The sequence below is a fragment of the Pelecanus crispus genome, chromosome 23 (genome assembly GCF_030463565.1).
Source record: "Pelecanus crispus isolate bPelCri1 chromosome 23, bPelCri1.pri, whole genome shotgun sequence".
NCBI lineage: Eukaryota > Metazoa > Chordata > Aves > Pelecaniformes > Pelecanidae > Pelecanus > Pelecanus crispus.
The window spans coordinates 1,426,967-1,452,876 of NC_134665.1; the positions used below are offsets into that span (position 1 = coordinate 1,426,967).

The following is a 25,910-nucleotide window of genomic DNA, read 5'->3' on the forward strand; positions in this document are numbered from 1 at the left end:
TTGTTCCTCCTTGTTCTCATTCTCCTTCTGTGTTCCTCGTCCCCTTCATCCCCTTCCTCCTCCTCGTGCTGTCCATCAGTTCATCCTGTTTGTCTTCCTTCTTGTTCTCCTCCTCCTGTTTGTCCTCCTGTTAATTCTCTGTGATGGGGTCATCACAACGTGGTTGGTTGGGTGCCTGGGAGTCGGTGATAGATGAAGGGATTCCCCGTTTAGAAGAGGCTTTCCATATGCCCTTTTCTCCTGTCAACGTGACAAAAACGACAGGCTGACAGTGGGGGTTTTAAAGGGTTTGTGGGTTGGAGAGAGCAGGGAAATGAGCTTATTCCACTGGGCACTCTGTCCTGTGCTGCTAAAAGGTGGTCTCGGGCTAATCGATTCTGTGTTACCATTTGTGGTGATAAGTTGATTTTTTCCTGTAGGGCTGTAATACTCCCTGCGGTTTCATTACTGGCTTTTTCTAGTTCTCTTGACACATTTGCAGTAGCTCGCTCTAGTTTTGCAACCCCTAAGCGTGGGATAAAAGCTGTTACAGACAGGGGGAACTTAGTGCCACGTGCCATCAGAGGGCTGTAACACTTTTTCCCATAGCTATCAGTGGCTGGGAGCTCCAGAGGCAGAAGAGATGCTGGTTCTAACCTGTGCGGAAGGTGTTATTGCACTCTAGAATCCACTTTTCAGCTCAGCTGGAGGGTTAATCCTCAAGTGCCCTTTCTTCACCTATCCAATATTGCCCTGGTAGTTGTGCAAATAGGGCAGTCTGATCTTCAAAGCAGTCTGAATGATGCAAATGATTTCCTGTGCAAGGGTTAGCATGTGCCGGATTGGGCTGTTCAGGTAAACCAGTGAGGTTGGGACCCAGAGGAGATGGCTCAGAGCATCAGGATCCTCTAGGCCCGTAGTGGCAGCCAAGTACCATTACCTTTAGTTTGATTGTGGCTTCCTGCAGAACAGCAAGTGAATCTCTCTGTGAACATCCACGTTGTCTGGCAGTGTGCAGGGCCGGATGAACTCCCTCCAGGAAGAAATGGCCAGCGTGATGGCTTATTCGAATGGGTTTCATGTAAGGGCTTCTGGAGAATCTCCCTTGCCCACTCAGTGGATGTGGTAGATGGGAAGGTTTGGAGGAATGTGTGGAGGAATGGCGATTGCCTTTAGGGAGAGCTCAGGGTTAGGAGGAAGAGGGCGGGGCCGCTGTGCCCCCATGACGCGCGCCTTTTGTCATAATGCGCTGGGTGAGGTGAGGCGCTGGCGGCAGCCCGTGCACTTGTCGTCCAGGAAAGCCCTGGGCGGAACGCTGAGGCCAGGCGCCCGAGTGGCCGTAGCGAGCGGTCGGGCCTGGGAGCGCTGCGTGCGAGAGAGGGAGCGGAGGAGGAGCCGGGGCCGCGGGGGCCTCTCCCCATCTTGTGGCCGCCCGGCCGGGCTGCAAGGAGGAGCATGTCGTGCGTCCACTACAAGTTCTCCTCCAAGCTGAGCTATGATACGGTCACCTTCAGCGGCCTCCACATCCCCCTGTGTGACCTCAAGCGCCAGATCATGGGCCGCGAGAGGCTGAAGGCGGCCAACTGCGACCTGCAGATCAGCAACGCCCAGACCAACGAAGGTGCGTGGGGGCGGCGGGCGCGGGGCCTTGGGCACCTAAAGCTGCCTGTTTATCTGCAGATGTGTCCTGGTTTTGTCTGGGCCAGAGTTGGTTTTCTCCCTAGTAGCTGGTGTGGTGCTGTGGTTTGGATTTAGCATGAGAATAATGTTGATAGCACACTGATGTTGTAGTTGTTGCTCAGGAGTGTTTGTGGCAGTCAAGGACTTTTCCGCTTCCCATGCTCTGCCGGGTGCAGAAGAAGCTGTGAGGGGGCAGAGCCGGGAGAGCTGACCCAAACTGGCCGGAGGGCTGTTCCATACCATAGGGCGTCATGCTCAGTATAGAAAGTGGGGGGAGTTGGCTGGGGGGCAGCGATCGCTGCTCGGGGACGGGCTGAGCATCGGTCGTCGGGTGGTGAGCAACTGCGTTGTGCATCACTTTGTGCTTTGTATGTTCTTTTATCATTAGTAGAAGCGGTATTACTATTTCTCTTCCTCTGCTGTCCTATTAAACTGCCGTTATCTCAACCCATGGTTTTTACCTTTTTTCCCCCCCAATTCTCTCCCCCATCCCCACGGGGTGTGGGGGGAGGGTGAGCAAGTGGCTGTGTGGTGCTTAGTTGCCGACTGGGGTTAAACCACGACAAGATATTTAAACTATGTTCAGGAGAATGTCTGTGAAGAGACTTAAGAGCACACTGTTAGGGGTCTCAGGAATGCCATTGGATTGCATGGCACGCGTAGGTAGAGATCCATTTCAGGAGTCTTGAATTTTTCTACTACTGTTGAATGAAATTGTCAAGAGCTTTTGAAAAATGGTTACTTTGCCTGAAGGGCTTTGCTGCAGAAGGGTCTGTGAATGTTGTCTTGGGTTGCTAAGGTACTGTCAGCTTCACACATGCCAGCAGGCTGAGTGGCCAACTGGCTGGCGTCACTACTGGAATGGTTGGGTCTGTGTCAAACAGAGCCTTAAAACCAGACTGATGGATGGTCCTAAATGTGATGGAGCCCAATTCTTATCCCCAAGGAGAAAAAATGTTTTGAGATAGGCGAAAGGTGTATTCTGTTATAGCAGGTGAGGAATGGAAAGCAAAGTTTTAGAAGAAAAAGTGATGCTCATAAAGATGTTCCCCCGTAAAGTGTTACTCTAATGTATATCATACCAGTTTTACAAAGTGTGTTGCTTTGTTTCCATACGTAATCAGAATCCGGTGAAGAAAAAGTGTCTGCTTCACTAGGTTCTGTTAAGCGTGGTGTTCCCTAAAGGTGAGGTTAAAGAAGGAGTATCTGTCATGCTTTAAAGAGCATCCCTCTTGTTCACCAGTGAGCAGATCCTCCTCTAGGTCGGTTGTGTTGCCCTTTGACAAGGAGTAAAAGGAGTCTAAAATTTTCAACTTGGTCTATTAGTGACACAGGTGCTTCCTGAAGCTTTCCTAAGGGTGTTTCCCATGTGAAAATGCAAAAATCCCCCCGTGGTTTTCAGAGCAAAGCTAGAGAATACATTTCAGTGTAATGTATACGTATGCCAAATTTTTGCTTGAAATGCATAACCATGAATTTCAGTTTTTATTCATCAGATGTAGATGCTTAAACTCACTAGAAGTAAACAGGATTTTAAATATGACTGGAAAAAAATGATATGATGGACTCTTTTGAAGATCTGGGAAGGCAAACTGGATGGTTGAGACCTATTTTGAATGTCGGGGGGGCAGGGGTGTCCTCTTCCATGCTTCCTCTAGAGGCGTGTTCTATAAAGGCAGAATTCCCTTCAAAAAGCCTGCACTCAGGAACGATGCATTTCAGCTTGCCTCCTCCTCTTAATTTGATCTGAACTTCTTGACCTGTCTTTTAGAATGGATGTTCTCACAATGTTGTGGAAGAACTGTGAACTGCAGAGCTCAGGATTCCTGAGTGCTCTTTCCTGCCCTGTAACATTCTGACTCCAACCCCTTGGAGCATGTGCTATTGTGCTTCTCAGGCAAGAGACAACAAACCAACAACCAAACAACAAACCCCAGCTGGGACCTGACCTGGTCTTAGTGCAGTGGCAGGCTGTCTTCTGTGTTCTGTCAGTCCTGAGTGACCTTGGAGACCAGTGTGCTGCTGGCATTCAAACTGTTTTAAATGAATGGAAAAGATTTTGCTGCTTGTGTGTGATTATCAAACCTGAAGACTTCTAGGAATGTCCCGTTAGTGTGTTGAGACGATAAAAGTGCAGTGTTACATAGAAAGCTTTGCTTTCATCCCTGTGAAGGGATTGCCTGAAGTGCTATGTCATTACATAGTAATAGACATTCTTACAAACTGAATACTGTTTTGTTCTGTATTTGTGTTGTTTTCAGAATACACAGATGCTAATGCGCTGATTCCAAAGAACTCATCAGTGATCGTTCGAAGAATCCCTGCTGGAGGAGTCAAAGGCACCAGCAAAACCTATGTTGTGTAAGTATCCATACAGCATTGTACCCTTTGTTAGGGCTTTCAGTGTGTTAGCTGGTTTTGTGGATATTAGTTTACAGAGGCATTCCGATTGCATCTTTGTTGTTAAAGGTGCTGTTAATTTTGGTTGTCATGAGGTAGATTGTAATGTATCTGTCCCAAAGTCGACTGGGACATGGGGTTTGAACTGGAGCAATGGTAACTTTTAAGATGATTCTCTTGGGCTTCTTCTTGGGCTTGATTTTGCTGAGACCCAAGTTGTAGGTGCTGTTTCCTCTACCTGAGTGGTCATTATTAAATCTTCTTGCTTCTATTGCTTTTATAGTGAAGAGAGATAGGCATTGTAGTGTGAACTCGGAATTTGTTCCCATCTCAGAAGAATCTGATTGTTGGGGTTTGACTCTTTCTTGCCTTTGGGGGAGGGAGGGTGGGATATGGCAGGTATTCTTATGCCCCAGGTCTGGGGTTTTGCATCCTAGCTGTAGAGGAAAGAGCAAGGGTTGCCAGCTGGCGAACCATGCAAACAAGAAGTTCCATTCATAAGGGATTTGTATCAGTTTCCTAAAGACAGCGTCCGTTTCAGGCAAGAGAAAAAGAACACTGTCCCAAAGTGTATTGCCTTTAGTGCGAGTAGAGTGAAAGAATAGTTAATACTTTCCAAACCTGAAGCGCAGGAAGCAGTTTAGCACATTGCCAGCTGTTGCTAGTTCTCTTTCTACATCTGTTTTTACCCTAAGCTGACATCTGTGCTCCAGGTTTTAGTTCTGTATTCCCAAGATTTATGGAGGGCAGATAACTGGGTGTATTGATTAAAATGACAGCCACTCAAATGCCATCCTGCCTACAGCATCATTGCTGTCATTTCTGTATTCACACAGTCCAGTTGTGTATCAGCTGCATTAGCACTGTTTGAATGGTCACGTTTTCCAGCCTTCTTAAAGATAGACCTCTCCACCACAGTTAGTAGGTGTTATTAGCTTGTGGTTTTGCCATGTCCTTCTGATGTGGGTTCCCCATAAATAAAGTATACTGATGAGTTACAGTGTGTCTCGAACAGACAGTACAGCAGCATCCTGGCGCCCATGAAGCACTTGCAAGCAAAAAAACCCTGAATTTGTGTGGCTCTGCATGTAAACTTTGGGCACATTACTGCAGCAGTTGTTGCAGTGCTTTCAGGCACTACTGAGTAATTCTGGACGCCACAGCGTTGTGCTTATAAACATGGCCTTGTTTTGGGGGTTAATTGAAGGATGGATGCTCAGTGCTGCCTTGTGAATGCATCCTCCGTTTCTGGTTGGGTGGCACCCTCTCCTGGTATTGTAATGCTGCCCTAAAGTGAGAGGACAGATGCTGCTGGCATCAAAGCTCAACTAAATCCCTGTGTGTGGGGACAAGGAAAGAATGGCATTGCTGTTGTAACGTTGAAAATTAGCCGTGCAGATTGGCTTTTGATTCCTCCAGCTGGAAACATTGCAGAAACTGCTGGTAGAGTGGTTAATGTTTGGGAATGATGAATGCATGCTGTAATGGTGGAGAGGCCTTGAAAATGTGTTACTCGCCTTGCAGTTTGTTCTTGAAGGAGAATGCACGAAGAAACCCCTGTGTGGTAATCTACAAGTATTTCCTTGTACTTCCTCATCTTCAGGAGGTACGGGCTCTATTTTAAGTTCTGATCACCTCCATTTCTCTTCCAGAAGGCGAACGGAGCCAGTGAGTGGACCATCAAAACCAGTACGTAAAAACACAATCTCACACTTTATTCTACACACTGCACTTAATTCTACACAATGTAGCTTTGTATTAATTTTCCAGTAAGTCACTGAATACTTTACAAAGTACACTGAAAATAAGTTTCCTGTAGTGATGGTTCCTTCTCAAACAAAATTAAGTATTTTTTTAAATTTTGGCACAAGGCTAGAGCCTGGTGCATTTGTGGGTGAAATCCCTGTCATTTGTCCTAACCTCTGCCTGCAGTATGCTTTTGGAGCTGGGTGACTTCAGGGTTGGATGCTGCTTCAATTTCGCAGAGGTTAAGCCTGTCTTTAGTGTACCACCATATGATGCTAAACATATGGAGAAGGAATGATGAACTGGAGTGAGGAATCTTTTTCTGCATGTAGAGATCTTTTTTCCCAGAGTCTGCTAAAAACTGCTGCCTTGAATTCTTCCACTGCGTTAGGCACTAAAGGACAAGAGCGTTTTCCACGGAAGGCTTTCAATCTCTCTTCTGATCCAGTTAGTGACCCCTTGAGGAGAGCCGTTCAGTTTACATTGTGAAATGTTACTCTATGCTTTTGAACAACTTCAGGCATAATAAGCAGTGATTCGAGTGTCTTTCTGCTAAGGTTTTACTGGTGTGAGCTTCACTGCTGCTTGTGGCGTAATAGAATTGAGTATACTGGAAAAGGAGCAAGCGAAGAGTTCCCCTTTTTCCTTGTGGAAAAAGTGCCCTCCAGTCTTAGTTCTCAACAAACACAGCAGTCCATTACGAACCAGTGGCCTGAGGACTTCATTCCTGCAAGCCCTTCCGTAGGGAGCTGGGAGGGAGGAGTGTGGCTGCAATTTATTCTCAGAAATCCCTTTTTAGCTGCAAATTGGCAGTTGTGAGCATTTGACAAGGGTCCCTCTCTGAGATAGTCTGGAGCAGTAAGTTGATCTCAGGCGGGTTTGGTGAGTTTGGTTTCTTCTCATTAACCACAGAGGCACTCTGGAGCTGTCACAGGTTTGGACGCTTTTTTGAACAAATACAGATTACACTGGGTTGGAAATGCCTCTTTCAGTGACACTCAGAGGATATGGTGCAGCCTTTCAGACTGCAGTAGAGGTGAACTATTGCTGTGTTTTGATTGTAGAACTTGAATATGTGTTTAATGTTTTGTGCACAGATCAATGACTCTTCTGGATCTATTTCTCTGGCCCAGCTTATTAAGGTATATCTAGATATATTCTTGTCAAATGCTTAAAACCAAAAGTGTTTGCTTTGTATTTTTAAATCTTATACGGTGATCTATAGCTGGATAACTCTTGTAATGTGAACAGAACTTTAATTTAGATTTTACTAATTTAAAAGTATTTATTTTAACTATAAAATATGTGCGTATTTTGATACTGTCCTGTAAAGAGTAGTTGCCAGTCTGGGAAGATAGAAGGGGAGTACCTTATCAGCCTCAACGTAATGTTGCCATATTACTCACCTTCAAGACACAAAGAAGCAGCACTGCAGAAGCTGTTTACCGTTTTTCATACGTTTCATTCATGTTGTGTTGGAAACTAACACAACTTTCAGAGAAGAATTATATGGTCTGTAAGTTATGGACATTTCAGGGCGGGTTGCAACAGCCAAACGAGAAGCGTTTCTGGAACATGGACGATTGCGTGGCTATTTTTGAATTTCTAGTCACGATAGTTATAGTTCCGTTCTGTGAATGCTGCAGAGTTTCATACATCGTAGTACATCTACAGTGGACAGCACAATCTAATTTGTTTGAGCGCAGGCTGCGTCAATTGTGTAAATGTACCTGACTGTTTATAGGAATATGCCAATGTGTACGTGTGGCATATTAGCAGATGGGACCTTCTGAAACTGTTGCAGTGCCGTGTTTTGCTGTGGAACTGCTTGCGTTCTGTGCTCAACAATGTGTAGCTTTGCCTGGTGATTGCACTAGTGATTGCACGTTGTGCAAAGGCGTAGTGCTAGCCAATGGAATGAGTGGTCTTTCGAGTGACAAAGATTAGAGAAGGCTGGGCCTAGTGCAGAGGAGCTGCTTCTTTCTTCTGAAAATAAAGGCTGGAGTTCATTTCCAAGAAAGAGAAATCTCTTCCCACTCCTAACTTCTTCCCTCACTCACTGCAGAAATTACACTGTGTACCTTTGGCCAAAAAAAAAAAAAAATTAGTTTGGAAGGTATCCACCAGAAGAAATTGGACTCCATTAGTGCTGTGCCTAAATGTGTCCTTGATTCTGTAAACTCATGTGAAGTTTTCCCCTGAAATGTGAAAAATTGTCCAAGTGGTGTAGACATTTCAGCTTTTGAGAACATTTAAAGAAAAATACAGGAAAATAACATAAAGCAGCTCAGAACTGTTACTTGCTCTGACCTCCTGAGTGCAGACTGCCTTAGCATGGAGGCAATGTGTTGTAAAAAGTTTTCCGGTTTGTTATTCCTATGTATTAAATGCCATATTTGAGTTTTGGTCTATTCCTAGGATGCGTTATTTTGTGTTTTGGAAGTGTTCTGTAAACCGTTTGGGTTCAAACAAACTAGTCAAGTATCTGTAAAGTTGTCTGTAAATGTTAATGGCAGTGACTTCATAGATGTTGATCTGGATGATGTTACAGTTGAGAAAAAACTGTCTATATGAATGACTTGACAGATGTTGATGTGAATGATGTTACAGTTGAGAAAAAAACTGTCTATATGAAACAACCATTTAATAAAATATTGAAACTAGATGGTTGCTTTTGTGAATGAATGCATCTAAAAGCAAAAACATGCGCTGTTGATCTGAAAGATAGGTGCTTGAAGGTCCAAGTCATTTACAGTCCCTCCCTTCGTCCCTGCTTATGTCTGGACTAGCGTGCAATAAAAAAATCTGACCAAATACTGGTTAAACAAAAGCAGCTGGCTTCAAGAATTTGAAGACGTAGTTGTGCGTAAGGTTTATGAAGAAGTTAGTAGGGGGGAACATGCAGTTTGGACTGCCTACAGCACATGATGGTGACATTTCTACTGAAAAGAATCCTTTGTCTTGCTGAGGGATTCTAAAAAGTTTGATTCCTTTTCATGCTTCTGTGTCCGAAGCTCAGTTTCAGCAAGCAGAAACCAACTTCCCTGACTCCTAAGTTGAGTGTCCTTTTAATGCTGCAAAACGTAAATCATGATAGTGGCATACATCTTTCTCAATTAAATGTACAGTGGAGATCTTCTCCTTCACATAGTCTGGAGCTTACTATCAGTTCAAAAATACTGGACAGTGTAATTGTTTCTACGCGGAGCTTGAGTCCACGTGGAAGAAAATGGGGCTGGTTCCACAAGCCTTTATGTAAGGTGCAGACAGAGCCTAAGGTTTTGGGTGCCCAGGAATGCTCTTGTCAAGCAGGTTACCAGGCACCCAACCCCCACGTAAGGGCGTAAGGACTCCCCAGAACATCTTCAGCACAACTCTGTTTTATATGAGTAGCTGTTTTGGTGCATCCTCAGCTGGCGTTGTGCTGCTCTTGACGGGACTGGGTGAGTGCTGTGGTCTTTGGCCGTGGGGGCTTCACTGTGTTTCTCATGCGTGTGTCAAATCCTGACCTGTTAAACAGACTGCCAATCTGGCTGAAGCCGATGCTTCCGAGGAAGATAAAATAACAGCGATGATGATACAGTCTTGCCAGGAATATGATCCATCCAAGTAAGTGTTGCTGATGTCAGATCTGTTCTTTGAAGATGATGGAAAAGCTGAAAGGATGCTTGTTGGAACAAGAGAGACACCTTTGCATACCTTTTTCTTTTTTTCCCCAAAATCTTTCAGTTACCTGAAGAAAGCCTTGGGTCCACCTCCACCATCTTACACTTGCTTCCGTTGTGGAAAACCTGGCCACTATAGGAAGAACTGCCCAACACATGGGGTAAGATTGTGGGGGACTGCTGGTGTTCGGTAGTTTGTCATTGTTTTTACCTTGGCAGTCACGGAACAATACAGAAATGCTCCTATTAAGAATTGTTTCTCTTGGGGTGAAACTCAGAGGTTACCTGGCAATGTTGCAAAGCCCTTCAGACTTCCAGGGAAACCTGCAATTACAAATGTAAAATTGGCTTTTTTCCAGGCCATAGACATTAAATATGTCCATAGACCTTTCTCTGTGGACTTTCACGCACATTTTTGTATATTTCAATATCACTGGAAATGTTTCTGGTTTTAGCTCTTTTTAATGACTGGTTGTAGACAGGTTTCAGGATTCCGTCTAAACCCAAGATGTTTCTGTTGACCCCATCTTGTGACTATGTGCGTGTTTTAGGTACACAAGCCTCTGGTTGAGTATTCATGCCATTGAACGTTCGTCACTGAATGCATATGCATGAGGTCTGAATTCAGCCTTCATCTAGAGATGGTGAACACAAGTTTCCCCAGCGAGTGATTCAGAGCAGCGAACTGAGCTCTCGCGCTGAATTGCGCTGGGGAGGAGGAGCGGGTTTGTGTCTCTTCTCCGAGTGGATGGCGAGCGCAGGGGTATTTCCCCCTTCAGGAACCTGAAGTTAAGCCAAAGAATGTCAAATGAGTTCAAAACGCTGCTCAAGCCTTTTGAACGTCCTGGCTCTGTTCTTTTAGGAAAAGAAGTATTTTAGTTGAGCAACCCTTACGCTGGGTACAAGGAGAGCACTAAAGGCTTTTGCTGCTTCAAATAGTCCTTGAAATGTCATTTGAAGTGTGGGTCCTGAGATGAGATATGTCTGCATTTCTTTCCTTAACAGGACAAACAATTTCAGTCTGTTCCCAGAATTAAAAAGAGCACAGGAATTCCCAGGAGTTTCATGGTGGAGGTGGAAGATCCCAACACCAAGGGTGCTATGCTGACGAAAAGTGGAAAATACGCAATACCAGCTATTAATGCGTAAGTAGGGAATTAATTGGACTGACCACAAAGGTAATAAGAGAAACCATGGGTAAATGTTTGCATGGCAATGCAACCAAGTTGGCCAGCATCTGGAATTACGGGGGAGGAAGCATTGTCATTGTAGCTTACCCTTAAAATCTGTGATACTTTCTACCATTAAAATAGGGCGGTCCTTCTGTTCCAGCCCCTGCAAGTTGGTGAAACTTGCGGTATGCTAAGAATCTGTATTTCTGCAAAACGTTTCAGTAGTGTTTACAGCGGAGTCGGTCTCTGTGAACGCTCGTTTTGCTTCTGGGTTATGCTTCAAAGGCTTCCTGCAAAATGTAACAAAGAGCTGTTGGACTGAGCTTTCCTGCCCCCCTGACTTTTATCCAATCCCATGTGTGAAACAGACTGAAGTTTTCCTGTGGCTATAAACTAAGAAAAGACTACTGTGTGCTGACAAGAGTGGCTGTTTTCAAATGCACTTGGTAGCACTTGTGTTTTTCTGTTGTGGATCTCCTTTTGTAGAAGCTGTAACACAGGCTTCCTCCATTAATCAAACGTAATTACTCAGAGACTAACTTTACCCTGAGCCTGCAATTTACACTTACCCTCTGGCAAAGGAGAGGTGGGATTCATTTCACCTGATTTCTAGGTGTCAAGGAATTATTTTTCCAGTCTGAGCTGGTTTCTGAGTTGATCCAATGAATGGGAGAGTTCTGCAGAAGGAAAATTCTTCCGCCCCGCCCTCTTTTAGTGCTGTGGCTACAGAAAAGTAGTTCAAACGAAATGCCTACATGTTAGAAGGCCAATGGGGAGTGAGAAGGATTCCATCTATTCTCTTCCTTTGGTAAAATGCAAAGCTTGGAAAAGTTTCCCTTTACCCATCTTTAACTCTTTCCTTTTTCCTTCCCCACCCTGCCTCCAGGGAAGCTTATGCTAGAGGCAAGAAGGAAAAGCCTCCCTTCCTACCAGCGGAGCCGTCCTCCTCCTCCTCCTCAGCTGATCCTGTTCCAGAGGAGTTGTTGTGTCTCATCTGTAAAGATCTAATGACAGATGCAGCTGTTATTCCCTGCTGTGGGAACAGTTACTGTGACGAATGTAAGTGTTACTGCCCTGTCTGTTCATGCAAAACATCACATCTGATCTTCGGAAAGCAGAAATAGGAGATAACAAAATTACTTTCTTACGTAGATGCTGAACAGGAAAGAATGCTTCCCGTATAATGGGGAAAAAAAAGGCAGAAAGCTTTTTTCCCTTTTTACCTATCTAGTTAAGTCCTCTTTACATGGGAAAGGATGAGTATGAGAAGAGTGCATCACTGTGCAGGTGATTACAGTATTGGATATGGAATGCATTTGGTTTGTCCACAGCCCTTTCCCTCATACAAAATTATACAGCCAGCTCTGGTGCCTGACTGTGCTCTGCAACAAAGGGAGAGTTAGGCATTTAATCCACGTTCTTCTCCACGGGAGAGCTGGTTAAAACCTTCAGAATTCAAACCTACTAATGTTTTTTTGAGACATGTTTTATTCATTAACCTGGAGGTTGGTGACTTCTCGCTGTACTAGAGAGTGGAAAAAAGACTCGTGGGAACATCAGGACACAGCCTACTCTACATCTTCAGGTGTGACAGTAGTGAAATATCAAAGCTGTACGGTTGTGTGCTGCATACGAGACATTTGTGACGCTATTGAACTTTTATAGCTTCATGCTCTCAATTCCAGACCACAGTCACCCATTAATCATAGACGTGTTTTGAGAATTGATTAGAAGCCAACAAATGTCCTCACTTTGGCTAAAACCTGTTTTGATGGTTCTAATTATTCACAGGCATTAGAACAGCGTTGCTGGAATCTGAGGAGCATACCTGCCCAACGTGCCACCAGACAGACGTTTCGCCTGATTCTTTAATTGCCAACAAGTTCCTACGCCAGGTGCCATGATGCCTTTTACGTAAACTGTTTGTAAGACAAGTCTGTTTGTGAAAAGGTGAAAGGGAAGCAAATACTAATTTACATCTCCTTTAAGCAAGGCTAAATGGAACAAGGCCAAATTTACTTCTGAAATCCATGATCTGTTGTTACAGAAGCTTACAGCCTGGCACATTCAGGTCACACTTTTGTTTAAGATGATTGCCTCGCTTTCAGATTTGGTGTTAACACTGAAGTACTTTAAATACAGATACTCTGAGTCACCAGTCAGTAATATCAGTGTCTAATGGGATGTGTTCATATATCTGTATGGCGATTTATTTTACGGTTGATAGCATTTATAAGAACACAAAAGCAATTTTACTCTGTGGAGGCTTTTGTTCATTTATCTACTGAAGTTCCGTATTACCTTTTTGTCAATGTTTTTCTGCCTCTAGGCTGTGAACAACTTCAAAAATGGAACTGGCTACACAAAAAGGCTCCATACCCAGATTCGGCAGCAACAGCCACCACCACCACCACCACCACCACCACCACACCTGCCCGTCACCCCTCCTGCTGCTCTGGTGAGTGCCGCTCAACTGTCTAAACCTTCCCCTCTGTCAATCAGCAGTCTGTTGGAAGAGAAGGTAAGTTTTATTTCAACATATGCGCTGATTCCTGTATTTTCATAGAGTTTATTTTCCAACTGTTTGCATTTATTCACAAGGGCTACCAGGTTCCTGTACAAAGGCAGCCCGCAGTAGCAAGTGTTCTGGGCCCCCAAGGACAACCAATACCCACAGCTGGTAAGTAACTGTAACTTCAGGATTTCCTGAAAAGAATTATCTTCAGACCAACTGAATGGATTTTTTTTCTTTTTTGTCTCCCCACTCCACAAGATCTTCCAATGAGAGCCAAAACAATTTGCTCAGCAGGTGGCAGAGCAGGTTGGGAACTGTGAGTATTTTACAGAAATTCAGTAGATGACCACTTGTAACCTGTTAAACGAGGCCGTAACACATGACTTGTACAGCAGCTGGTTTATAATGAACTGAGTATGCACAGATCGCTGTTTACACGTGCTTTTGCTAAGGAACTGATGAACTATAAAAAGATTCAAGAAGAGCATAGGCATTCGTTTTCCAGGTAACTGCTTTCCATGTCCGTAAAGGAGAAGCAGATTGTCTGGAAGAACCAGGAGGAGTTCCACTCCACCTCTCTCGTTAGGTGGATTGGGTGACTCAAGGGATCAGCAGTGATAGGAGTTGCACATGTAGGTTGCTAGCTCAGCTCTGGCAGAGATTCAGGTTGACCGATAGTTGTCCTTTGGCAGCCGTTGTTAAGGAACAGGCGTCTCTTTTCCTAAAGCTTCTCTGCAGTGACATCCTTCACCTCCTGACAGCCGTGAGAGGCTGGAAACTGAGTAGTGTAGTTGCTGGATTTTCTGTGTCTCCCTATTCTGAGTGTAACCATGACCTCAAAGCACTTTGGAGGAGATACGTGAGAGAAATTGTCTTCATTTCCTCTTTTGTTTATTTCTGGAGGATACATGGAGAGATTTTAACCTGGACTGCAAACTGGTGGCTTTCGCTAGTATTCTGTTGACATTGTTGAACTTTTCGTAGGAATTAAAAGATCAGGCTTGTTTAAGGAAGTCTTAAATTGGTGAAGGACTTTGAGAGGAGGAATGATGCTAATGGACATAGGCGGAATAATGTGAAATAATGTTTCTTTAAAAAAATAATAAAAGAAAAACTTGTGAAGAAAAAACTCAGGGTAGCTGATGTTTTCTATTCCTCAAAATCACTTGGGCAGGAGTCTGAATAACTCTGTTATTCATGCTCTCAGGATCTTTCCTGGAGTAATGGCATTGAGTCACATGAAACCAATCAACAGCTGTGGTAGTTCATGTGATAGAAGTGAGTGGAAATAGCCTTACCCTTCCTGGATGTTCTTACACTAACAAAGCAGCAGCTGTTGTGTCTTGTAAGCAGAAACTCTTACATGTTAGCAAGTTCTTCGCTTTGCAGTAGCATCATGTCAGCAACTGAAAGAAGCTTTGACGTAAGCATATGGAGAGGAAAAAGTAACCCAAACCAAACTTGGGAGGAAAAAACCTGGGAAGAATGACTGTTTTGACTTACCTTCAGTATTCTTTTCTGTGTTGTGTTTTTTTTAAGGTCCATGTCTCCTTGCAGTACTTCATCTTACTCTAGAAGTTCATATACCGACTCCAAATCAAGATCTGGTTCTTCCTGCACTCGCTCCTCCTCTCGATCATATAGACGTTCCTGTTCTCATTCCTACTCAAGATCACCACCATATACAAGAAGACGCAAAGAGAAGAGTGGCAACTCTCATTCTAGGTCAAGGGTACATGGTTCTCACAGGTCAAGGTCAAGGTCACCCCCATCCAGAAGATCCCGTTCACGGTCAAGATCACCAGTATTTAGAGGCCGGTCTCCCACTAAACAGACAACACCTCAAGGGCAAGGAGAAAGGGGGTATTCTAACAGACGGAGAGAAGTTCCACCGTATGATAAGAAAGCTCCCCATGGCAGATCTGCTGCCTTCCGACATCCATCTGAAAAGGAAAGATACAGCGCGTGGGAGAGAAAGGTCGACACCAATCATGAAAAATCTGCTCACATGGAACCTCCTGTGAAAAAAGTGAAGAAGGAGTAGCCAGACACAGACAGTGTTAGAACATCTTCCTTTTAAAAGGATGAGAATACTTTGATACTACCTGTAAAGAGTAGTTCCCACTTGGGAAGCTAGAAGGGGAGTACTTTTTGGGGAGGGGGGCGTTGCAGAAGCCATTCTGGAACATGGACAGTTGCATGGCTATTTTTCTCTTTGTTTGCTAGCTATACTTTACTAGTTATACTTTGTGTATAAACACAAATCACACGCTCATAAATAAAGTTAAGATTCTTTTAGCCTCGTCTATTCCCTGGCATGTCTGTATTACATTTCTAAGTAGCATCTTGCCATAAGGGAACAGAGAAGTCTCAAAAAAAAATCAAACCAAAGGAAAAATCCTGGAGTGGGAGGGAAGACTTAGAGTTAGTTAGAAGGAATTCAAGTAAATGAAAGAGAAAGCAAACCCATTCCCTTCTTGTTTGCTCTGACTGTCCCTGATTTGGGCTGTGGGTGGCTGTCGGCAGGGTGGAAGCCTTGCATCTCTCTTCACAAGTCCTCTCTCCCTCCCCTGTAAAAGCTCTGCAGCCTCAGGTGCTTCTGCGCTTGGAGGCACAATGAGCTGCATTCTTAAAGCTACCTCAGGTCTTGGTCTACAGAGAGGGGGTTTGGTCTTGGTTTTGGTTTGGTTTCTTTTTTTTCATACACATATCCCTGTATGAACTTCGAAGCAGAACCTGGATCTGTGAGTGGCAGGAATAAATCACTGGAGAGCCTGCCAATTCTTGTTGAACAGCAAAGCAGCAAAACTAAAATGAGTGAAGATTTTTTTTAAAAAAAAAAGACGCACAAAAGCTTATGCTTTGCGTTTTTCTTCATTGTGTTGCTTTTATGTTCACTGTCGTTCTGCACTTGCAAATTTGTGCTGCCGTCCTGCTGTTCCTGCAGCCAAAGCAAGCAAGTGGATCCTTTTTGGTTTAGTATGACTATTTCAGTAAGTGCAGGGATCTCTGGTTGGTGTTTGTCCTTAGAGGCTGCAGAAATGCAGAGTCATGCCCGTTGTTTCAGCACTGTCAAGCACAGCTGTGATCCTTCCTGGCTGAACTTTGAGTTTAGCCAAGCCATTGGGTTTTAGGAAACCACTGGAATTTATATGCAGCACTGCAGCAGTGAGATTAGCCTTTTCCTGCTATTTTCTGTCCCCTTTCCCACTTGCTCTGTGTTCGTTTCTGTTTAGTCTTCTGTTGGAAGTGGGAGTTAATACATTGACTGTCAGTTCTGGGTTTGGGGTTTGTCTTTTCTATTTCTGTTTTTTTTTCCCAATTCTTCTGCATTATTATCTTCGGGTTGTATCCAAGTTGCATACATCGCCTGAGGATGGAAACATTTACCCTGCTGCTGGGAGCAGGGAGGGCTCAGGAGCATATCTGAAATGCTTGTACCCCAGGGCAGGCAGTGTGAGAAACAACCAAGATGAACTACAAGCCTGGGTCCATTCCCAGCGCTAGGATATCATTGGTATCAGTGAGACTTGGTGGGGCAGCCGGGTGTCAGCTACAGCTGCTCACATGCTGGAGTGCAGGGCAGTCGCGGGAGAAAAGCGGGAGCCAGGCACGTGCGTTGCATTTGCTGAGCAGGGCTGGGTCCCTGGAGGGCAGAGAGCAGTGGCTTGAAGAATGGCAGCCTCAAAGGGCGTGCAAGGTGCGGGAGCTTCCTGCTGCCACCCTGGCTTGTGGGGATAGAGCTGAGGCACCCAGCCGAGTGCAGCCTGGTCCCTAGGATGGCAGGGCAGGCTCTGCCTGAAAGTGGAAGAGCTGCTCTCAGGGCCCTTGAGGCGTAGCATGGCTTCATGGGCACCAGAGCTGGGCCCCAAACCAACTGGCTCAAGGCTGCTTTGGATTTTGGAATGGACCTGAAGGTGGTGCCCAGTATCTGCTCAGAGCAGACAGAAGGCGGCCTTAGAGCAGACAGCTTGTCTCCTGTGGATACTCTGCTGTTGCAGCCCCAGATTTTGCAGGTGGTTAAGGGGGATGGATGTGAGAGGTGGCCACACTGGACAGCAAATTGAAGGAGGAGTTGGGGTCTTTTTGGGGAGAGGAATCTGGCAGGGACAGCAGTACCCAGGAAACCCCATCAGTAATGGCATGGAAGTCCAAGAAGACCTAGCTAACAGCACCTGAAACACCACATCTGTTCCCAGGTGTGGCAAACGTGGGAGGAAGGGGGAAAAATAAGCAGGGGTAGGTGCGTTGTTTGGGAGGGGGCATGGGCGCAGAAAGGCAGGAGCCAAGGAAGCTGAGGGGGATGTACAAGCATGGAAAGTGGAGAGGAGTGGGGATCAAGGATCCAGCTGCTGCTTGGTTTGCTGGTTTGACTGAGCCCTGCACCTAATCCCCACAGCCCGTCCGACCTTCTTTTGGAGGGCAATTCCAAATCCTTTTGTGCGTGGCCCCACTCTGTGTACCCGGTGCGGGGTGGGTGCAGAGGCCTGGCTGCTGCAGTGGCAGAAGGGAGCACAGGGCATGGGGACCCAGCAGCTGGAAACACCGAGTGTCCAGGGCCAGGTACTGCTGGAGCGCTGTGTGTGTGCAATTCGCGAGTGAACTTGAAGCTGGACGAGCTGGCGAGCAAAGAGGAGAGACCTTTTCAGTCATGTGGATGGCATGTGGCTGCAGCACGGGTACACGGGGTCATATGTTGTTATTATTATTAATACTACTACGACTATTTTACTTCATTTATTTCAATTATTAAACTGTTCATATCTCAACGCACGAGTCTTCTCACTTTTAACCTTCCAAATCTCTCCCCATCCCACCGGGACAGGGAAGTGAGCGAGCGGCTGTGTGGTGCTTAGTTGCTGCCCAGGGTTAAACCACCACACTCTGTGAGCTGCTCCCTTAGAGCCTGCAGTCACCTGCACATGTCTTGGGCCACCTCCTGAAGCCCAAATGTCGCCAGGTGTTTGTGCCTGAACAGCTCCCTCCTGGCCTCCATCACCATTATTGCCGTGGGAGCTGAGACAAGGAGCTCCCATGCAGGTGCCCATGTTGTGCCCACCTGAAGTGAGGCAGGAGGAATCCCCCCTCCTGTGGGTTTGTGGCAGGCATGGGAGGGAGCTGAGAGCCCTTGCAGCCCCAGGACTCCAGGCCCAGGATGAGATGGCTCCACTGACTCTGCTGAACCCGTCCCTCAGCAGGGCTAAAGGAGATCCCTGCCTGTCACTGCCTGGGTGTCCTGTCTAAGGTGGAGACAAGGAAAAGTGATTACAGGTCATAAATCTGACTCAGGTGAGAGAAATGCCACTGCTGGAAATAACTATCTTCCCCAGCTGAGGGAAGGAAAAGTTTTTCTTAAGCATGTTTACAGCAGGATTCCCTGCAGCCCCAGGGACAACACAAGGCAGCCCAGAGGAGCAGAGCAAGGGCTGCCTTGGGCTGGTGCTGTGCTGCTGAGCTGGGCCGGGCTGCTGGGACGCAGGCAGCTCCTGGCAAGCGGGCAGCGCTGCAGAGAGACAGCTCTGCCCAGGAGCAGCTCCTGTGCCAAGCGCAGCAGGGCTGAGGGCAGTGCCTGCAGGCAGGGAGGGGAGAGGAGGGAGGCAGGGAGAGGTTAAAGGCAGTGTGGGGTGGGAGGGTGCTGAGAGCTCACTGCGGGAGAGATCTTCACTGCCTTCTGCATGGTAAGACTCTGGTTGCAGGACAATGAAACTGGTGTTCCTGGAGGGATATCCAAAAGCTGGTATATGCCACAGCAAATACGACCTTTCAGGAGGACTCTCAGAGTTTCTCTAGTGCAGAGGAGGAGGAGGTGCTCCAGAGCAGGGCTTCCTGCTGCACCATCAGAAGGACAGGGCATGACAGCTGCCTTCTATGATTCTGCCAGGGACAGCTCCAGGGTTTTGAAGAGAGGTGTGCAGCCAGGGGTGCCCAGGGCTGTCCTTGCGAGCAGGGTCCCTGCACCCCAGGGTGCTGTGTGCTGGGGCAGGGACTCTGCCGCCTGCCAGGGTCAGCTCTCAGCCTGCCCAAGCAGATCCCCATGGTGCTGCAGGGAGAAGCTGTGGGTGGAAGGAGGGACCCCCAGCAGGGCTGGGTCCTTCTGCTGTCCAGAGTGTTCAGCATGGGTCAGGGCTGCTCAGACTCCTACATCACCCAGAGGACATTTGCAGAGGGTCTTTTTAAAGGTGTATGTCAAGGTAGGGGATTACCTGAAAGGGTAGAAATTTGTCCTTTGAGTTTTCTCTTCTCAGTTGGCTGGATGGGCAGTGGGAGATGGGAATGTATTTCTGTGCTCTGGAGTAGGCAGTGAGAGCCCAGTTCTCATCAGGACTTGTCTGAGCTGCTCCTTGGTCCCTGCACACCCCCAGAGATGTCCCTGGGCAGTGCCCTGCTGCCAGGAGGGGTGTGCAGGGCAGAGCTGAGCACACAGCGCGTGGGACGGGCTCTGTGAGCATGAAGAGGGAGGAGATGTGGGGAGAGAGAAACAGGTCCTGGCCAAGAAGAGCTGCAGGCAGCAGAGAGGTGGGCAGGGAGGCAGAGAGACCTGCTGCCAGAAATGCCGTGGCAGGAGGCATTCACGCATCTCCCTGCCATCCCCTGCAGTGCAGGCGCTTTCCCGGGAGCAAGCCCCTGCTCTCCTCACTCACACAGCACAGCCCCTGCCCTTCCTATCATGGGGACATGCTCAGGAGTTGCCCTTGCAGCAGCCTGACCACCAAAGAGGAGAAACACTCAAGTGTGTGACTGTGCCTCCCTCCCCTGCCTCCCTTGCAAGGCCTCATTTGGCATCTTCTCCTCTTCTCCCTGCTGCCCTTACAGTTCTGACTGTCACACTCACTGGGGTGTGGGGGTGAGGATTCAAGTGCCGCTCAGACACCAGCGCTGTCATGCACCTGTGTCCATGGAGGAAAAGCACCCAACTCGCCCCCTGTGAACCTTCGGGGCTCTGGGTGCTGCAGTGTGTGCGGCTGGCAGGGATCTCACCCTCTCTTCAGGACGTAAGGAATTGAGGAGAGGTGAGTCTTTCCTTGGGAGGTGCTGCTGGGCTGCAGGCTGCCCTCCCGCAGGGCACAGCTCTCCCATGGCCTCTCTCTGTTGCGCAGGAGCCCCATGGAGAAGCCAGCGGGGTGCTAAGGCCCTTGAAATGCTGCTGGGCGGCTGCATGCTGGCAGCTGTAATGAGCCCTCTGCGTCCCTGCTTGGCAGGGCAGAGCTGAGATCCTCCGCAGGTACCAGGAGATGGGCTGAGGGCCTTGGCCGTCTGCCCTTGGAAACTGGATTCCTCTGCTCCCAGCAGTGTCCTGGTTCTTTTGGGGGAAGAGCCGAGGGCGATAGTCCTCCCGCTGAAAGAGCTGCCAGCACAGGGAGCTGAGATCAGGGCTGATGCACAGAGCGGCTGTCCTCCCTCGGCACTAAGGGACCCTCCCCTGGCCTCTCAGGACCCACACGGTTTCCCTTGCAGGGCAGCAGGAATGCCAGGGGTTTCTCCAGTAAAAACACTCCTCAGCTGTGGTGGGGCAGCCAGAGCAGAAGAGACAAAACACAATCCCCACAGCTCTGCTCTAAACTTGGGTAAATCGGGAGCGACAATGCTGAAAAGCTCTTTGATGTCACGAGGGGATTTAACTTGAAATCACCCCGTGTTCCTCTTTTCCTACTGCTGTAGGGCAGGACTGAGTCCTGCAGAGCCCACAGCAGAGCCCCTGCTCCCTGGGGCACCCTCAGCCAGCACCAACCAGGGCTCGTGAACAGGACCTGCCAAAGGTCTTCCTGAATGGAGAGAGGCAGTTTGGGGGGCGGGGGGACGTTCTATGAGAAATGGCTTTGATTTTGCTCAGAGAATTCTCTCCTAATTTGTCACTGTCTTTTCCCTCTTGGACAGTCCCCTACCCCAAGGCAGCAGATGTCCAACAGCAGCTCCATCACTGAGTTCCTCCTCCTGGCATTCACAGACACACGGGAGCTGCAGCTCCTGCACTTCTGGCTCTTCCTGGGCATCTACCTGGCTGCCCTCCTGGCCAACGGCCTCATCATCACCGCCATAGCCTGCGACCACCACCTCCACACCCCCATGTACTTCTTCCTCCTCAACCTCTCCCTCCTCGACCTGGGATCCATCTCCACCACTGTCCCCAAGTCCATAACCAATTCCCTGTGGGACACCAGGGCCATCTCCTACTCAGGATGTGCTACACAGGCCTTTTTCTTTCTCTGCTTCGTTGGAGCAGAGGTTTCTCTTCTCATCGTCATGGCCTATGACCGCTACGTTGCCATCTGCAAACCCCTGCACTACGGGACCCTGCTGGGCAGCAGAGCTTGTGTCCACATGGCAGCAGCTGCCTGGGGCACTGGGTTTCTCTATGCTTTGCTGCACACAGCCAATACATTTTCCATACCCCTCTGCCAAGGTAATGCCTTGGACCAGTTCTTCTGTGAAATCCCCCACATCCTCAAGCTCTCCTGCTCACATGCCTACCTCAGGGAAGTTGGCTTTACTGTGGTTGGTTGTATTCTTTTTTTGGGATGTTTTGTTTTCATGGTGCTGTCCTATGTGCAGATCTTCAGGGCTGTGCTGCAGATCCCCTCTGAGCAGGGACGCCACAAAGCCTTCTCCACGTGCCTCCCTCACCTCGCCGTGGTCTCCCTGTTTCTCAGCACTGCCATGGTTACCTACCTGAAGCCCCCCTCCATCTCCTCCCCATCCCTGGACCTGGTGCTGGCAGTTCTGTACTTGGTGGTGCCTCCAGCAGTGAACCCCCTCATCTACAGCATGAGGAACCAGGAGCTCAAGGAGGCTATTGGGAAAGTAATTTCATGCATGATTTTCAACACTGATATATTTTCCGGTACTGTTCACAAATGATTCTCAGGGTGTCCCATTGCAGGCCTGTCTTTTGGTTTTTGTTTTAGCCATTTTGTTACCATTATCTGTATGGTTATTAGTGTTTATTATGTCTCTACAGAAATGTTTGGATTCATCTGATGCTGACTGAGTAATAAACCTGCTCTCTCTCACATAGATCTGATAGAAAAGTGTATCTTTCTGGGACAGAGCTGACGCTCTCCTAGCATCTCTGTAATAAAATGGGATCTCCCTAGTGAACTAAATGAAGGGTGGGGTCTTCTCCCAGAGCTCATGTTAACAACAGGCTCCAGGAATTTCACCCCAAATGGGGCTTTTTCTCCTTGGAATTGGGAGAGGAAAGCTCATTGTCACACTGGTAGCAGTTAGAGACCAAGGGTTGAAATGTGCACTCACCCATTGGTACGTGCTGACAGTGGAGATGGTGAATGGTCGCTGAGGTACATACCCAGGGCTGTCCCCATGTGACAGGGAAGAAGACATCCTCCAGGAGGGGAATCTGGAGCTGCCTGGAGAGACCGGGGCTTCTCCAGGGAGAGTGTGTGCCTGGGGTGGGCAGTGACTGCAGCCCCACAAAGGGAGAGATCGCCCAAGCTGGAGTCACCCAAAGGGAAGGGGCAAAATCCAGGCGTCTGCAAGGAAACAAAGATGGAAATAACCCAACCCTACACAGAGCAGCTCCAACAGGCAACAGCACCGTTACAGCCCCCACACCACCAGCAGCACTCACACAGCCATGAGCAACACAAGTGGCCCCATCCCGGTGCCCCTCTCAGGCTGATCTGCTGGGAAGGTTGCACGAGTGCTCTGTACGTTCCCGGCAGAACTCACCCACGGGCTCACACAGCCCCACGGTGCCTCCACTGTGGGCCTGGCCGTTGGGTCTGCCCACACTCAGAGGTGTTGCCCACTTGGCAGTTCCAACCCTAACGCTAACCCTTAACCTCACCCCAACACCTAACACTAATCCTAACCCTAACCCTAACCCTGCCCCAGCTCTCGCCGTGCCAGGGAAGCAGGGCCGTGCCGTGCAGTGCCCCGGTGCCCCCGGGTCCTGTTGTGGGCCTCACCCAACAGCTGCTGGAAAAAAAGTATGGACAAAAGGAAACCAAACAGGTCCCATCCCTGCACAATGACAGGGACGCCCCTGACCCCCCACTGCCCCCCAGCCCAGCATGGGGGGTCCAGGGCTGCCCCCACACCCTGTGCTGGGGTGTCACAAATGCATCGGGGCTCTGCAGGCCAGGGCAGGCCCCTGCCGTAGGGGGACACGACCATAGCATCGGGGTTGGGAGGGGCAGAGCTTTGGGGGTGCTGGGGGGAACCCCAAAGGGTTCTGCCCCAGCCCAGCCTTTGGGGATGGCCAGCGCCTGGGAGGGCAGATGGGGGAGTCCTGGGGTGCCCCCCTGCAGCAAAGACCCCCCCCAGGACTTGGGGTGTTACAGCCCCACCGCACCCCCCTCCCCAGGAACCCCCCACCCCGGTGCCCCCGCAGCAAGAATGAGCTGGGCACTACAAGAAATAAACTTTATTCTGGAGCCAGCCCCCCCGCCCCATCCCCCCGCCCTCCCTGTGCGGGCAGGGCCAGGCCCCGCTCCATGCAAGCCTGGGGCTGGCACCGCCACGTGCCCCCGCAGCCCCCACCCAGCCTGGGGCAGGGCCCACCTGGCGACCCCCGGACTCTAAAACTCTACCCATACCCCTCACCCTAAGCCCAAGCCCAAACCCTGACCCTAACCCTAACCCTAACAACTAATACTATCCCTATCGGTAACACTAAGACTAACACTGACCCTAAACCTGACCCTAACCCTAACCCTAACCCTAATACTACCCCTATCCGTAACACTATGACTAAGGCTGACCCTAAACCTGACCCTAACCCTAACCCTAACCCTAACCCTAACCCCCTAACCCTAAAACCCTAACCCTAACTCTAGCCCTAACCCGCTAATGCTAACACTAACCCTGACCCCAACGCCAAACACTAATCCTAACCCTAATCATAACCCTACCCCTCCAACCCCCTAACCCTAAATACCTAAAACTAACATGTAACACTAACTCTAAACGTTAAGCCTAAGCCTAACCCTACCACTAAGCTTAAAACCCTAACCCCCTAACACTAACCTGGATCCTTTACCCTATCCCTATCCCTAACACCTAATTCTTAACCCTAACACTAACCGTAACCCTAAAACCCTAACCCCCTAACCCTAATGTTAAACCTAACCCTAACTCTAAACATAAGCCTAAAACCCTAACCCCCTAACCCTAACGTTAATCTTAACCCTAACCCTAAACATAACCCTAAAACCCTAACTCCCAAACCTAAACCTAGCCCTAAACCTAGTCCAAAACATACCCCTAAACTTGACCCCTAGCCCTAACCCTCTAACCCTAACACTAACCTAACCCTAACCCATAACCTTAACCCTACCCCTAACCCCTTACCCCTAACCCTAAGCCCAAACCTAACCCCTAACCCTATCCCTAAACCAAACCCTAACCCCTAACCCTAACCCTAAGCCTAATGCCCTAAACCTAGTGCCTAACCCTAAACCTAGCCCTAAATCTAACCCTAAACTTATCCCTAACCCTGATGCCTAACTCTAACTCTAACCCTAACACTAAACACGAACCCTAACCCTAACCCCAACCCTAATTTTGACCTTAACCCTAACCCTAACCCTAGCCCTAAATCTAACCCTAAACTTATCCCTAACCCTGACGCCTAACCCTAACACTAAACACGAACCCTAACCCTAACCCCAACCCTAATCTTGACCTTAACCCTAACCCTAACCCCCTAACCCCCTCACACTAACCCTAACTCTAACACCATAATGCCCAAATCCTCATGCTAACCATAACCCTAACCCCCTAACCCTAACACTAACACTAACTGTAATCCCAACCCTAACTTCTAACCCTAACAATAAACCCTAACCCTAACTCTACACCTAACGAAACCCCTAACCCCTAATCGTAACACTAAGACCCAATGCTAACATTAACCCCAAACCATAACCCTAACCCTAACCACTAACACTAACACTGACCCTAACCCAAACGCTAATCCTAACCCTAACCCTAACCCTATCCCCAAACCAAACCCTAATGCTAAACCTAACGAAACCCCTAACACTAACCACTAACAGTAGCCCAAACCCTAACCCCTGACCCTAAGCCTAACCCTAACCCCTAACCCTAAGTCCTAACCCTAAGACCCCAACCCAAAACCCTAAACCTAACCCAAAACCCTAAACCTAACCCTAACTGTAATCCTAAACCTAACTTCTAACCCTAACAATAATCCCTAACACTAATGACCCTAACCCTAACCCCTAACCCTAAGTCCCTACCTGAACAAAGTAATAAAATAATAAAATAGTAAGAAAATGAAAATAAAATAAATAATAAAAGTAATAATAATATACGAAGCAAGTGAGGCACAATGCAATTGCTCACAACCCACTGACCGATATCCAGACAGTTCCTGAGCAGCAATCGCTGCTCCCCGGCCAACCCCCCCCCAGTTTCTATACTGGGCATGATGCCCTATGGTATGGAACAGCCCTCTGGCCAGTTTGGGTCAGCTCTCCTGGCTCTGCCCCCTCACAGCTTCTTCTGCACCTGGCAGAGCATGGGAAGCGGAAAAGTCCTTGACTACCACAAACACTCCTGAGCAACAACTACATCAGTGTGCTATCAACACTATTCTCATGCTAAATCCAAAGCACAGCACCACACCAGCTACTAGGGAGAAAACCAACTCTGTCCCAGCCAAAACCAAGACACCTAGTCAGGAGAAATGAGAGGTGCCGGGGCAGGAGGGACTGTGGGGCATGCAAAGGCTGGGGCAAACCCCAGCTGGGCATGGGCAAAAATAACTGC

General features: G+C 48.1%; 2 protein-coding genes across 2 annotated transcripts; both read left to right on the plus strand.

The window, feature by feature from the left end:
• The first annotated feature begins 1,434 nt into the window (after nucleotides 1-1,434).
• On the plus strand, nucleotides 1,435-15,201 carry LOC142595821 (E3 ubiquitin-protein ligase RBBP6-like). The gene is made up of 13 exons (XM_075724670.1): nucleotides 1,435-1,600; nucleotides 3,921-4,020; nucleotides 5,712-5,814; nucleotides 6,903-6,947; nucleotides 9,326-9,414; nucleotides 9,535-9,631; nucleotides 10,476-10,615; nucleotides 11,529-11,701; nucleotides 12,434-12,537; nucleotides 12,972-13,163; nucleotides 13,244-13,322; nucleotides 13,416-13,473; nucleotides 14,697-15,201. Exons 1-13 carry the CDS (start codon nucleotides 1,435-1,437, stop codon nucleotides 15,199-15,201), a joined length of 1,851 nt encoding a protein of 616 aa, XP_075580785.1.
• A 5,852-nt stretch (nucleotides 15,202-21,053) lies between these two features.
• LOC142595868 (olfactory receptor 14A16-like) lies at nucleotides 21,054-22,013 on the plus strand. The gene has a single exon (XM_075724717.1). The coding sequence runs from the start codon at nucleotides 21,054-21,056 to the stop codon at nucleotides 22,011-22,013; it is 960 nt and encodes a 319-aa protein (XP_075580832.1).
• Nucleotides 22,014-25,910: the final 3,897 nt, after the last annotated feature.

Bases quoted from the DNA above. Each gene is read 5' to 3' on its own strand.
- LOC142595821 (XM_075724670.1), top strand. From the start codon at position 1,435: ATGTCGTGCGTCCACTACAAGTTCTCCTCCAAGCTGAGCTATGATACG. The intron at 1,601-3,920 runs GTGCGTGGGGGC...TGTTGTTTTCAG, and splicing joins CAACGCCCAGACCAACGAAG to AATACACAGATGCTAATGCG. The intron at 10,616-11,528 runs GTAAGTAGGGAA...CCCTGCCTCCAG, and splicing joins GCAATACCAGCTATTAATGC to GGAAGCTTATGCTAGAGGCA.
- LOC142595868 (XM_075724717.1), top strand. From the start codon at position 21,054: ATGTCCAACAGCAGCTCCATCACTGAGTTCCTCCTCCTGGCATTCACA.